Here is a 14,526-nt window from a genome sequence, read left to right on the forward strand (position 1 = left end):
CTAGAGCCCGCGAGCCACAACTACTGAGCCCACGTACCACAACTACTGAAACCCACGAGCTCTAGGGCCCGTGCTCTGCAACAAGAGAAGGCACCGTAAGGAGAAGCCTGCGCTCGCAACGAAGAGTAGCCCCGCTCGCCGCAACTAGAGAAAGCCCGCACGCAGCAATGGAGATCCAGTGCAGCCAAAAACAAATAAAATTTTTTTAAAATCACTTTTAAAATAAATTTTTCTTATATCAAAAGTGATATATGCTTATTGTAGGAAATTTGTCAATTACAGATTAAAAAAAGAGAAATCTATAACCCCTCCACTCAGTTAACCACTATTAACATTTTAGTGTCATCTGTCCATCTTTTTATCTATGCAAAGGAATGCATGTCTACTTTACAAAGATAAGAAATTACTACACATAATGTTTCGTTAAACATTTTTTCATTTAATCATATACCATGAACATTTCCCATTTAATAAATCTCTCCACAATATCACTTTGAATGCTTGCAATACTGTGTTGGTATTAATACTATAGAATACATTAGGAAGATGGTATTACAATACATTTAACCAGTCCCCTCCATGCTAAATATTCAAGTTTCTAACATTTCACCTTTATAAACAATTCTATCGTGAATGTCTGGGGCTAACTGTTCTCAAGGGGTCCTCTGTGACTAGCTGTGTTTCAGGGATTGTGGGTCTAGTTCATTCAAGGCCAGGGTGTCTAGAGGTCAATGAATTATTTGCCCAATGACTTGTGGGCACAATCTGTACTTTTTGCACTTTTCTAGGCAGGAAGAGGAAACAGTGAAGGGAACCCACAGTCTTGATTTAGAGAGTATTTTCTGGGCTGCTTCATGAAGGCAGTAGAATTCTGTTCTATCCCTACAACCTGCAGCCTCTGGGTAGGATAGAGGCAGAGAAGACAGAGGGTGGGGATCACTGCAGAGGCAGGAAGGGTTGAATTCACGCTTGCCACGGATTAGAGTCCTAATGTTCCCTGATGGGGAGCATTCTAATTTCTCTAGATGTGCTCCTCTACTGGAGAGTTTGCACATGGCAGGAGCATGGTGGCCCTGGGTAGAGGTGGAATGCATTTGGATACTCTTGCTTGTATGTAGTAAGTGAGTTTGTTACTCTGCAAAAGGTGCATGGCATTTGGAAGTAGTTCTTCCTCTCCACGGTTCTTCAGAAGACTCGAAGGTGTTTTGCGATCTAAGCACCAACATTGAAATCCCCTCCAAAGAGCCATACGAATACCCGACTCCCCATTCCATCAGGTTAGCCCTAAGCATGGTAATCCCTAGTGGACCTCAGACAGATGAGAATTTATGTGTTTGAACACTGATAAGGAAGATTTTTTCTGGGTAATGGGGTATAAATAGCACAGCTACAGAATGTCCCCAAGCATGTCTGTGTGTTCACACATGCCCAAAAACTTCACGCTAAGTACACACGGGTAGACTTAAGTATTTAATCATTACAAGTCTGAATTTATTGTAATCATATTCCCAGCACTGTTCTTTTTCCCTAAGTGTTTTTTATTGTCTAGATTGTACTTCAACCCCAAAGGACATACTTTTGAGAAAATATTCCGTTAAAGACATTGTTGGAGCAACTTTTATTATTCATTAGCGTTTTAAAGTGGACTTGAATAGAAAAGCTTTTTGCTAAAGTAAAAATACATCTGTTCTATGATCTAATTGTACAATTGGTTAGAATTTTTATCTATCAGTTCAAAGGGAAACTCAGTTTCAGTGAATTTGTTTTTAATAAAACTGTGTTATCTATGATAAATATATTTCACTTTGTTCAAATGGATTTGATTGGGAAAACATATTGAGCAGCAGTACTGGTAGAGCTTAATTTCATTGCTTTGAGAAAATGTATTGAATGCTGGTTTGAATTAAATTCTATTTGTTTTAATAAAAGTGTATTGGCCTGAGTGTACATATATTTGTTTTAGTGGCAGTGCATTGGATCCAATAAAACTATATTGGCTTCCCTGCTTATGTCTCCTTTTCAGTGAAAATGGATTGAATGGGAAAACGAAATAGGCATGAAGCAGCCAGCCCCAAGGTCTCTGCTTGGCGAGAGTATCCAAATAACTGGGAGGGAGTGGGTTTCCATAGACTTTATATCAAAATACGCTTTTAAATTTAAATACCTTTTACCATCAAGGACTCAGATGTGAGACTGAATTGCCACCATAAAAAGTGCAATTTTCTGAAGCAGCCCTTTCTATGGACAAGTTATGGGGCTGTCCAGAACACCAGAGGAAGAAATTTTATGAAAGCCAAGAACAGGTTTATCAACATCCCTTAAGCTTTATATGGGTCTCATTGGTTCCAGTAAGAGACCATCTACCAGGCATTCCGAAGTCCCTTAAATGAGTAGAAAAGAGATCATGAGTGCTCCCTACGGATGGTGCTGGCCCATCAGCACTGAAACGGGTCTGACTTTGAACTGATTAAAAGGGGGAAGAATTGGAATAAATGTTACCCTGAGACACACATCAGAATTGCCAGACTTCTCATGGACCCTCAGAGAGGCGTCAACTCTCCAGAGGGAGTTGACACTGGTCCTGCCATCAGAGAATGGCAGCCTGTGCAAAGTGCCATGACCGCATCGTGTAGATGTACATGGCTCCCAGATGCCCAGGCCCACAAAAACTCTTTTGCATAGGTGCCCTGACCCAAAGACTGAAGTTAAAATAATGAGGATTAATAATAATATCAGCTGTTATTCTTCTGTGACTGTCTCTCTGTTAAGAAAGTATGTGCTCTGAATTGTTTTTTCCCCCAGAAGATGAACTTGATCTGACTCTTCTACCCAGTTTCATTTAGCCTTGATGAGAAATAAATGCGAATACTACTTTCATTAACACCTTTTCTCCAACTAAAGTGTTAACAAGCTGTAGACTTCAACCTTCCCATGAATAACTGCTAATTCTCAACAAGTACCATTACCAAGGAACTCTAAGCCTTTGGTGTATAGTTGCTCATTTTTTGAATGCCTAAATTCTTACAAGATCCTGCAAGGTTAAAAGAGCAAAACTGATTCATAGATTTTTTTTTTCCCTGAAATATTCCCAATTATATACTGGAAGTCAAGAATAAAATGGATTTTGTGATTTTTAAAATTTGCTGTGCTGTCCTTGGAGACAGCAAATGGTTCACGTGGTCGGAATGTAGTATTGATCTACCACATTTTAGAAGCTGTGGGGTTGAGTGTACCAGTTTCAGAAAGGAAATAGCAATGTGCAACTTAATTCACTGTCCTAATAATGGAGTTTTCAAGTGATAATGCTAGGATATTTCGAGTATCAAACAACGTGCATGCAGAAACATAGTACTTTGGGAAGGCTCACTGCTGGATTTTGAGGATGGCTGTGAAGTGAGACCAAATATATCTGGGAACCAGAAAATCTCATATGTAGATTTGCAGGGTCTCCCTGACCATGGGCTTTAAAAAAAGCACATCTACTGGGGGGGGGGGGTGGCAATTAGAAACAGACATTCTCTCTGGAGAGACCAATGAGAAAAAGGCAGCCCTCACCCTTCCACAAGACCAGTGAGAAAAAAGGTGCCCTCTGAAATTATCTGGGAGATGATTTCGGGAAACCCCAGGAGGTGAGTGGGACAGTGAGGCAAAGAAAGGAGGCAGCTAGCAAAGGGTTTGCTATTAAGCAAGTGGCCGCTGAGGTCGGCTGCAGATTGATCCGCTGTAGCAATCTGGGTGTCAGTAGAGAACCTGTGTCTTAGGGTTGTCCTACTCAAGAGGCAAGGGAGTTGAGGTATTTATATACCATCACCAATTTATACACCAATTCCCATCCTCACTGGTTGAGAGCTGCTCCTGGGGAGCATTAATTCTCTGGTGCATCCAACCTGCCAGGTGAGCAGAGTGGGCTCTGACCACCAGAAAAAGCTTTAGGGCAAGAAACGCAGTTGGAAGCAGTCAGGTTGAAGGTAAGGGCAAGGCACTGACAAGATCTGCTCTCCCCATGAAGCTCATTTTACAGATGAGTAAACTGAGATGTGGAGGTTAAGTAGTTTTCCCCGTGACACAGCTACTAAGCAGCACAGGGCGGAATGCAACCCAGCCCATTTCACTAGAAAGTCAGTGACTTAACCACTTAGCCACACTGTCCTGGCCATGCTGTACAGCTGAAGAAGCTGGCATGCTTCCTAAGACTTAAAAACCATGTCTTGCGGAGGTTTACACTGCATCAGGGCTGAGGCTGAGTGTGGCAGGGCGGAGAAGGGCACTGGAAGTGCTATATTGTCTGAGCTTCTGCCTCTAGCAGTGGCCGGATAGTGATGTATCGAAGGCTGAACTGAACCTTAATATCTAGGTATCTGTTTACTAGATGCCAAACTCAACTTGTCCTGTGGTTATATCTTCGCGAATAACCATATGGCCAGGGCTCCTGGGTCATTTGCAGTGAGCCACGGGGGGCTCCTAGCTAGCTCCAGATTCCACCTGCCCCCAGGTCGTCCCCCTTTCAAGTTCCTCCTTTTGCAGTCGGCTTTTCCATTTCAGCTGCACTTGCTGGCTGCTAGCTGCTCTGTAAAGTAAGTTATGATGACTTTGTGCTATAAAATAAAACAGCAATCCTCACAGCTGTTTTGATTCCATTTAATGAAATGGTGATGACATCTGAATGTCACAGTTGCAGAGAGGTGGATGGGTTGTGGTTGCTGAGAGTGGAAAGATCAGTATTATTCCCCAGGCTAATAGCTCATGTGACAGTTCTGCTGTTATCACTGTTCTGTGTCAGCCCGTGCCTGCTGCTATGTCCCCCTTACTAGGGAGAGACTTCAGGTGCAGCAATAGACCTCTAGCTATTTTTCGTTACCTATAAGTACAAATGGACAGCCAGGGTAGAGAGGATGCATGCAGTATTGGGAAGATGAGTCAGATCTGTCAGTAGAAAGGAGCGCTCAGCTAACAGTTCCTGCCATTCAAGAATTCAAAAAGCATGCTGTCTCAGGACGGCCAATAGAGTAGGTGTCATCCCATCAGAAAGTGCCAGAAAAATCTTTGGTTTCTCCTTCCTTGTCACAGATAAAGTGGAGAGAGCGGTGTTGGGAAGATATCAGACAGCAAACATGGAGGCAAGTCAAGAAGCCAGTCTCTTCAATCAATTATGCTAGAGGATTATCAAATCAATGAATTCACAGTGTGAGTGCTTGCGGCAGATGGACGAACACTTGTCGGCTATCGGGAGCCACGAGAGAGTCAGATTTATTTTCAAAGCTTGTTTGTCTCATTTCTCCTGCCTGGTGCTGGAAGGCAGAGCATGCATCTGTGATTTTTCAAATGCAAGAGATCTCCAGTGATTTTCTAGCTTGTGAGATTGGGCTCTGTGAGCTAAAATCTCCAGGACTTTTGGCTTTTTTCTCCTCAGAATGAGGACAAAAGGGTGCAGGTTTAGCAAGGGGTATCTCTCCATGCCTGTGGGTCTCAGCAATAGCAGCACGAGGTTGTTTTGTTCCATGAACTGGCCTCTCGGACTTGGCCGTGATGTTGGGGGTTTGCTCCGCTGTGACCTCAGGGATGGGCTGTCAGGCCTCTTCTGCCAGAGGTGTAGCCCGAGTCAGGATGACGTGCCCTCCAGTACACGGGGGTGTTTCCAGTGGTCACTGGGCAGTGCTGTTACCCCTTCCAACCACCAAGGGTTCTGGGATTCTTAGTTGGCAGAGAACTTGAGATGAGCTCTCATCCCAGCTGGTCGAGGAGGAAAGGGGTATCTGTTGAGTCAGAATTGGTAATTTCACAGCATCTGCCATCAGCTCCACGGAAAGGTTCCTTTATGTGGGAGGAATCATCTTTCCCATTTTGTGTACTGGAACAAGTGGAAGTCCATTCTTGTTCTTGAAGTCAAATGAGGCGTCTGTGAACTTCCAGGATCTGAATTCGCAGCCCCCAACCTAGTGCGTGACCAAGGAGCCTCCTTAGACAAATTCTAATTATTTTAGGGCAGAGCGAGTCGTAGTCTCCAGGGTTGGTGGAAGCAGGTCAGAATCTCAGGCTCTGTGCCTCAGTGTGTTCATTCATTCATTCATGCTTCCATCCATTCAGTTAGTTGATCAGCAAACCTTAATGAGGACAGAGGTTCTCAACCCTAGCCCTCCACTGGCGAATTAAATCAGACTTTCTGGGTGATCCTATCATGCATCATTGAATCACTGTGCCAGGCTCTGAGGAGACCATAATGTGGAGAAGGGTGATGAAATGGGACAAGGGCCATGAAAGAAATAAACCCAGGCTTCAATGGGGGCAGAGAGAAGCAGCCCCAAATACAGGTAGGGCGAGGAGATGAAGTCCGCAGGGACTTTCTGGAGGAAGTGACACGGAGCTGCTTTCAAAGAAGAAGCAGGAATTGTGTGTCATCCAGTCAAAGAATGGAGCAGGCAGATCATGCAAAGTCCTGGAGACTCTCCTAGCAGCTTGCTGTGGTTGATGTCTAAGATGCAAGTGAGAGGGAGAGGGTGGGCAGACAGGAGGAGTGGTGAACAGGGCCCCGCGGTGAGTGCACCATGCTGGGGAGGTCGGCCCACGTTTTGCAGGAAAACCCAATGAAGGGACTGAGCTGATCAGATTTCAGTTTCAGAGAAGGCCTTCTGGCAGCTGAATGAAAAAATAAATAGGAGGGGGTTATAAATAGTTAGAGAATGAGCAAACCAAAATCATTAAAATTTGCCACCTTTTCTGATTAGGGTGTATATATGAATCTTGAAGAAAAAGATACAAGGTGAAGCTTTCTTGAAAAAAAAATTACTGTAAAACTCCCAATGGATTGTTTTAGGGAAGTACTCTTTAAAAATTGAAAAACTGAATTTGAAATTGAAAAAGTAAAGGTTTGCTCCAAATATATATCTTTGGAGATATATATTTTATTGCTTGAGTCTCTAAACAAATCACTTCTGACGGGCTTTTCTGGTGATGATATTTGATGAGCTCTGCTGTGCCCCACCTTCCAGCTGAAAGGATAGTACTTTGGAGGGATAAGAAAGAACCCAGATTCTGGAGTCAGAGAAATTTGGATTTAAATTCCAGCTCTGGCCCCAGTTAGCTGAGTGACCTTGAGAAATTTACTTAACCTCTCTGTGCCCCAGATTATGCATCTGTAAAGTAGGATGAAAATAGCATCTCCTTCCCAGGGTTACATGATGATGTATATGTCAATAACATGTGCCTACATGTAAAGAGCCTGGCGCTCAACAATGACAGAAGGAACCAAAGGGCAAATAACTAAAATCAAATGGCTAAGAAAGGAAAAGTGATGATCCACTAGGTGACCCCTAGTTCTATTTTATTCCACTCTGGTGTGATCTAGTAACTTTTATTTTTTAACAAAAAGGGAAAGAAACTCATCGTCATTGTGTGGGTCCGTCTTTCCGGCCAGTCATTATAACCTCTGTGCAGGAGCGCTGCATTAACCTGATGATTTCTGCTCGGAGCTCCTGAGCCAAAACCCAGGCGCAAAATGACCGTGTCTGTTCCTGCAACTCTCATGCTCTGGTGCAGGCAGAGGAGAATTTAGCTCCTTCACTTACGATATCTACGGTAACCCATCAGCTGCTGAGCTGAAGGATGTGTCTGCGCTCCCCTTTCCCCTTTAATGTGCCATTAAATCAAATACTCTATTAGCAGAATTAGTTCATTCAGTGTCTGCACTGAAATGTCCTGCGAATTGTGTGATGTCTCTCGCAAATGGCCCTGCACTCTGGGGTCTACTTCAGCAGTTTATATCCCGAGGAGGAGGGCCGCGCTGCCCAAGGATCTGCCTGCCTTCCTCTAAGTAAAATATTATGGCTTCCACAAAGGATAATTATTTTGATCATTTTGCCATGTGCAAACCTGATGAATTCAAACACTGTCGATCTGGCTCTGGCCCAAGGCCTGCTGTCCTCACACCTGCAGCCTAGGATCTGCCTTGGCCACGGACTTCCCACTCTCTCAGCTTCTCTGCTCTGCGTGGGTCCACTCCAGGTGCTGGTGCCAAAACGTATGCTTTTGCTGAGTTAAAACATGGAGAAATTTTCTTCCTCGAAGAACTTGGGCAGGAACACAGAGCATCTTCACTTTTGTATTCTCCAGCAAGAGCTGTGGGTTGAAACTTAGCACCCGTATTTCCATTCCCTCTTATTTACACTTGTCACCCAATAAATGTGAAAGCAGGCAGTGACAACTGCTGTGCCTCCGTCATCACACGCTCGTGCTCTGAAGATGAGCGGGATCTCAAGCACACAGTGCCACTGACATTCAGCTTGAGTATGTTGAGCGTTGGTGTGACTCTTCACGTGCCACGGCTCTGGGCAGCTGCTGTGGCCACTGTGGCTGCTTTTCCTTTATGCTGAGCTAATGCACTTAGCTAATGTGCATTTAATCTGTTATCTTTTCCTAAAGTAGAAAGTCAGTGTGTTAGGGAAGTATTTGCTCCTGTAACAGACAAGCCTTAGAGTGGTGTGTTGGCAAATGTTTAACCTCTTCCAGTGGGGGGAAAGCCTGGTTTGTAGTATTTGCCAGTTTCTACAGTGTAAGTACTGCTACTGTGGCTGATTTCAAGACACAATGTGACATCATTAAATGCAGAGTTGGGAAGAGATATATGTAACCCTCCCATTACACAGTATTTCCACAAAAATAACCTCAAGAGCAGTACATAATAAATATGGTAAAATTATTAGTTTGGGATGAGTTTTGAATATTATTACCTTTAAAAAATATAATGTATTTGTTAGTTTATAAAACTTAACTCTTAATAATGGCTGTATTTAACAACTGACTTGCAAAATTCCTCCAAATTTAATCGTTGGTTTTCACAAGTCAGAATAAGGCAGCTCCAGCACATCACTGAGTTTAAGAGTATAAAATGACATTTCTTATTTACAGCCCAGTCCAATGTGGATGTTTGTAGTGGCTCTCCACACGGTGAGTCAGGAGCCTGGGGTCTTCCATATGGACTCTCTGTTACCCCCTGGGGACCTCAGAGCCCTCTCACTTCCAACCAGGAGTTGGGGAAAGAGCACACAGGATGTCACATGGGTGGTTTTCATGGGCCAGACTTGGAAATTGTATCTATCACTTTCATCCATGTTCCCTTGGCTGGAATTGTCACATGGTCACACCTAACTTCAAGAGAGGCTGGGAAATATAATTGAGCTGTGTGCCCAAGAGGAAAGGAAACGGGGTTGGTGGGCAGGTAGCCAGTTTCTGCCACAACACTAAGAGTGACTCCTGCCCTGGCTGCCGTCAGGAAGCAGGTAGACTAAGGGAAAAGAGCAACTGGCCCTGCTTTCCTTTCCTTATAAAGCATTCAAGAGTTTAACAGGCATAGACAGTGAAATGGATTGTTATGAAATTGGCAATTAATAAATAGAATTATGCCTGTGTAAGAACCAGGTTGTATGTTATTCAACTGTCACTGTGACTCGAAAGTGATGCCAGCTGGGCCGGGATGCTGTGGCAGGTGTGGGAGCTGGTTTTTCTAAGCACAATGGTCCATCTGTCCATTGGTCTGTCCATCCATCCATCCATCCACCCATCCAATAAGCCTTTATTCAGGCCCTGTGTTAGCTCTGGATATACAGAGGTGCTTAGGGGTGTGCTTATAGCCCAGTGAGGAAGTGAGAATCAGACAAGCCCAGATTAAGATATGTGTCTAGCTGAGGAGAAAGCAGCTAAAAATCTGGGAAGTGAAAAAGCTTCCTGAGGAGGCAACATCTGATGTGGATCTAGGTAGAAGCATGGGTAGAGTTTTCTAGGCATAGAAGGGGGAAGTGCATTCTAGACAAGGGGAACAGTTGGTACAAAGATCCAGAGGAGTGGAAGAGCAGGGCTTGTTCCAGAAATGGCAAGAAACTCAGGGTGGCAAGAGATGGGGCTGAAAAGATGAGTTTGCAATAAATTGTGAAGATCTTTATACGGAGTACATAGGAGTTTGGAATTTGCCTGTAGGACTATGCTTCTCAAAATGGGACCATGTACCTCTAGGGGTACCCAGTGGTATGTCAGGAGGTATGCATATGTGGATGAAAATTTTCTTTGTTTGCTCTGTTGATGGTAAGCAATTCAAAATGATTTTTGAGAAGTCCTGGCAAAAGTATCTCTCCATCTCAGTGGGCCAATGTCTAGTCCTGGACCAATCCTGTGGTCAGTGGAATGCAATGCTCTGATTGGCTGGGGCTGAGTCACATGGTGTGCCCTTGAGCCTGGGGTGAGGGGTGCTACCCGAAGCTCAAGGGCTGAGAGAAGAGAAGCAGTGATGCCGCAGAGGAAAATTGAGACGTGGGACAGAAGAGGAGGGAGTGGCTGCTAGGAAGCCCACCAGCAGCTGACCTATACAGGTGGGAAACAGCAACTGGACGACTGTCCCTAGAACTGTCATTTGTAATAGAGAGTGAAACAGGTATGATAGAGGGAAAAATCATTTTCTTTCAGTTTGCAGTTCGTGAAATAATGGGAGAACCAAAAGAATCAAGGGCTGCTTTTCTGAGATAGAACCAGGTGGGAAGCTGGGAAACACACCCCTTTATCTCCAGCCTTTGAAATCTAAACCCAGGCCCCATCCTGCTTCCTCTCAGGCTCCTGGCCTGGGAGGCTCCTCAGCAAAGCCAGTGGTGTCATTGTGGTCACCGTAATTATGCCAAATCATGAACCCACAAGGCCCGAGCCAGGAAGGCCCTGCCCCAAAGCAGATAAGCCAGGCTGGTAAGCGAGCGCCCCACACCTCACATCCTGCTTAGCAAATGGCTCCGGGGAACCACAGAGCCCGAGGCAGACCCTGCAGGGCTGCTCGTGGGAAAGGACCCACAGCCAGGCAAAGGTCACTGTCTACAGGCCCTGAGCCCCACCAGAGGTGTGTTATTTATGAGGCCTCTGCATGGTGGGTGTGGTGGGAAAAGTCGGACCCTGAAATCAGGCCGAGTTGGTGTTGCACTTTCATCCCCTGCGGGTCCAAAGACAGGGGACTTTACCCCTGAAACTCATTCCCTCACACGTACGCGGGATGACAGTGGCTGCCCTTCAGGGTGGCGGAGCTTCAACGAGATAGCCCAAGTAAGCACCTGGCATGGGGGTGACACAGAACAGGTGCTCAGGAAATGCCAATCTGCTCAATGATAAAGTGGGCGCTTAGGAGGAATTACTATGGATGCCTAGAGCTTTCTCGAACACGATCTCATTTCATTCCCACCACCGTGGGAGGCGAGTCTCATTGTTATTCTCACTTTACAGGTGAGGAACGGCGGCTCACAGAGGTCAAGCCATTATCCAGGGTGACACAGGTGGAAAGCGGAGAGCTGGACTTGACCCCAGGCAGCTGGGGTCTAAGGAGGCCAAGAGAGAAGGACTTCCCCATGACGGTGGACGCAGCTGGAGATGATGCCTGGAAAGGGGCCTGGGTGTCCTGCCCTGCCCAGCGTTCAGTGCCATCGGCCGCTGCTTCTCAGCGAGTAGAACTGACCGCAAATCAGGCTGGCAGCTCGGAGCCGTCCCATCTAAGTGGAGCACAGGAGGTAAAGCAAGAGTATGAACGGTGCAGGGCACCCGTAAAAAATTTACGGCCGCCATCTAATTTTAGAGCCTTCATTTTTCAATAGAAAAACGCTACTGTATGTGCCACCAAACTGTGAAACAAACAGAATAAGTGCCCTCAGAAGCGGTCCTCCTTAAGTATGATGCTGTAAAAATGGCCAGTGGGGAAAACCTCCTTAGCGTTAAAGTACCCCACGACCTACCTTGCCTCTCATTTTAGATCAGAAACTCTGCTGGAAATGCTGCAGGCCGGGCTAGGAGAATTCTGGAGAATTGTAGTGAAGGCGTTGACTACAAGGCTTCTTGTATATTTGCGGCTGGGTGGGGAGCCTTGGAGACGCCACCGGAAATACCAGATTTGACATAACGCCGGTATTCAGCAGCCCTCACACGAACCAGATTGGCAATTTCTTGCCATTGTAATGATAAATTGTTACACAGGCTGAACTAACAATTGTAATAATAATAACAGTTAACATTTATGCAGCATGTACTATGCTCCAGTAACATATTCTGTTAAGGTCACAATGTCCCTTTATCATGACATTGTCAGTAGTGTATCTATAATAACAGCAATACTCGCTAACATTTATTGAATCATTACTGTGGTTACTTTAACCCCACGATCATATTAATCTTCCAAACTTCAAAACAATGCTTTGATGCTTTTATTATTCCCATTGTACAGATAATAAAACTGGCTGACGTAGTTAGTAAGTGGCTGAGCTGGATTGTAAGCTAAGATGTGTCTGAATCCCGAGCTGGAGGTCCTACCCACAGCAGATGCTGCCTCCCAGAGAAACCCCAGAGCGATGCCCAGTCTTTTTTTATTTTTCTGAAGTACTTACCATTCTAAAAGCATGTCTTCCTGTGTGTGTGTGTGTGTTTGTGTGTGTGTGTGTGTGTGTGTGAGAGAGAGAGAGAGGGAGAGTTGTACATGCATTTGTGTTTTGTTTTCTTTTTTTTAAATTTATCTGATTCCAAGCCCATAACTGCTTATTTGCGTGGTATGTTGGTATCAAAGGTGGGTCTAATGTCTCCTCCACACCCTTAGCTTCATTCCCACTCTAGGAAGTAGCTTAACTTGTCAGATGTTGCTATGGTGTCCTGGGACCTCAGTTTCTCTCTCCCCTTCATCTGGGAACTCACCTAAAGCTGGAGCCACAGTGTGAAGCTTCAATGGCCTTGAGAAGTTCAATGCGGAGAGGTGGGACTCTGGGACTAGTAAAGCTGGTTTTAGCTTTAAGCAAAGGAAATGGAAGGAGGGATAGAAAAGACAGGGGACCCAAGTTGAGTTAAGAGGACTGAGACATTTCTGTGATTGCGCAGAGACAGCAAGACCAGGAAGGCACCACGGCTGCTGTGCACAAGGACGAATGGGCTGCTCTCTCCTTTGGACCCGGCAAGATACAGGCTTTGCTCCAGCCTACAATGACCATATGGCTGATCAATCAAAATCAGATACTGAGTGAAGGTGGGAGGGTGCTATTAATAATAGGTAGAACAGAAGAGAGCAACCAGACTGTCCTGGGCGTACAGGATGCGTGTCTCTCTGCTGTGCTCCCTTCCTTGCAAACTGATGTGAGAAGAACAATAAATTACAAGTGAGTTTCAATTGGAAACTCTGTCATGCCTCGGCATATCAGGGGAGCCCTGTTACTAAAGGTGTGAAGTTGTGGGGTGCAGCCAGGAGAAATCCAGCAATAGACAGTGGGCCCTTAACTGTTGGTTGCCTTTTTAAAAAAAATCTTTTAAGGTTAGATGCCTTATCTCGATACTGGATCATTTCTTCTACACTTACCAAGTTTTGTAGATTTGCTTCCTGGAATCTATAAACCTTTTGTGAAATTCTTCCTTTAGTGAAATGAGGGATAATTAGTTGCCCTGCTATATACAGCTGCGGCCTGCCATCCTGGTGAGGTGCCCTGCCCATGTATATCTGTGGACACACACAGACATACATAGATACAATATTTAGTTACACTGGAATTATTTCCTTACCTGCATAACACTAATTGTAAAAATGTGTTTATAGTATTGGATAACTAGGACTTCCTTATTTCTGCCTAAAAACCTGATGTTTCTGTTTCTATATATATATTTTTGTTTGTTTGTTTCTATATATTTTTTAAAATTTGAAAATTAATACATGAATACAATATCATTATAAAAGATTCAAACAATATAGTATGGACATAGGGGAAAATGTGAAAAATTCCCTTTTCATGACCCAAACTCCGAAAGGCTCTCATTCTCACCCACCCCACCCAATCCCCCTGCAAGATAATGGTTTGGTGTTTATCAGTGCCCTCCTTTTGTAATTATCAACTCCTATGTGTAATTATCAACTTAATGTGCAAAGAAAATCTAAGAAAAATCTTTTTTGAAAGTGCCTCCTTTCATACAAGTTTTATATTCTAGGAAGAGAAAACTCTGCTTAGTGTCACCCTGGTTCACTGCAAAATTGCTTCTCTGAACCCTGGACAACTTCTATCCCCAAGCGGTGATTGAACCTGGTTTTTGAATTGCTAATGTCATCTCTGGGGTCGGCTGGGGAATAAAGGAAAGAGACTGGGCTTTGGCATCTGACCTGGGTTTGAATCCCAATGTGATCACCATTCAGCTGTGACCTTGGGAAAATTGGGTAGTGTTCATCCCTTCCCAGGGGTCAAGGACCAGGACTCTGGAGGCACGCCGCCTGGGCTCAAATCCCCGCTTCCCCACTTACTCAGTGAGTAGCTTTCAAAAAGCCATTTGACCTCTCAGTGCCTTAGTTTCCCCATCTGTGAAATGGGGAAAAGGATAGTATCCACCTCTCAGGGTTGCTGTGAGAACTAAGGAAGTTAATTTAGTACCTGGCATACACACAGCGAGTATTCAATAAACATCAGCTGCTTTTTATTACACTCCCATACATACAGAATTCAGTTATGTGAGTCTACACAGAGGTAATAAATATCCTGCCTTGAGGAACACAGATGA

The 14,526-nt window shown here is 44.6% G+C and overlaps 1 protein-coding gene across 1 annotated transcript in view; it reads left to right on the forward strand.

The window, feature by feature from the left end:
- Positions 1–14,526, forward strand: part of LOC309632271 (uncharacterized protein) — a 48,081-nt gene that overhangs the window by 8,765 nt on the left and 24,790 nt on the right. Inside the window, exons 2-3 of the mRNA XM_082399593.1 lie at positions 11,245–11,525; positions 12,874–13,148. Of these exons, the coding sequence (XP_082255719.1) occupies positions 11,245–11,525; positions 12,874–13,148 (556 nt within the window). The remainder of the gene's footprint in view (positions 1–11,244; positions 11,526–12,873; positions 13,149–14,526) is intronic.

The sequence above is a fragment of the Balaenoptera borealis genome (assembly GCF_965194805.1).
Source record: "Balaenoptera borealis genome assembly, chromosome: 7".
Classification (NCBI taxonomy): Eukaryota; Metazoa; Chordata; class Mammalia; order Artiodactyla; family Balaenopteridae; genus Balaenoptera; species Balaenoptera borealis.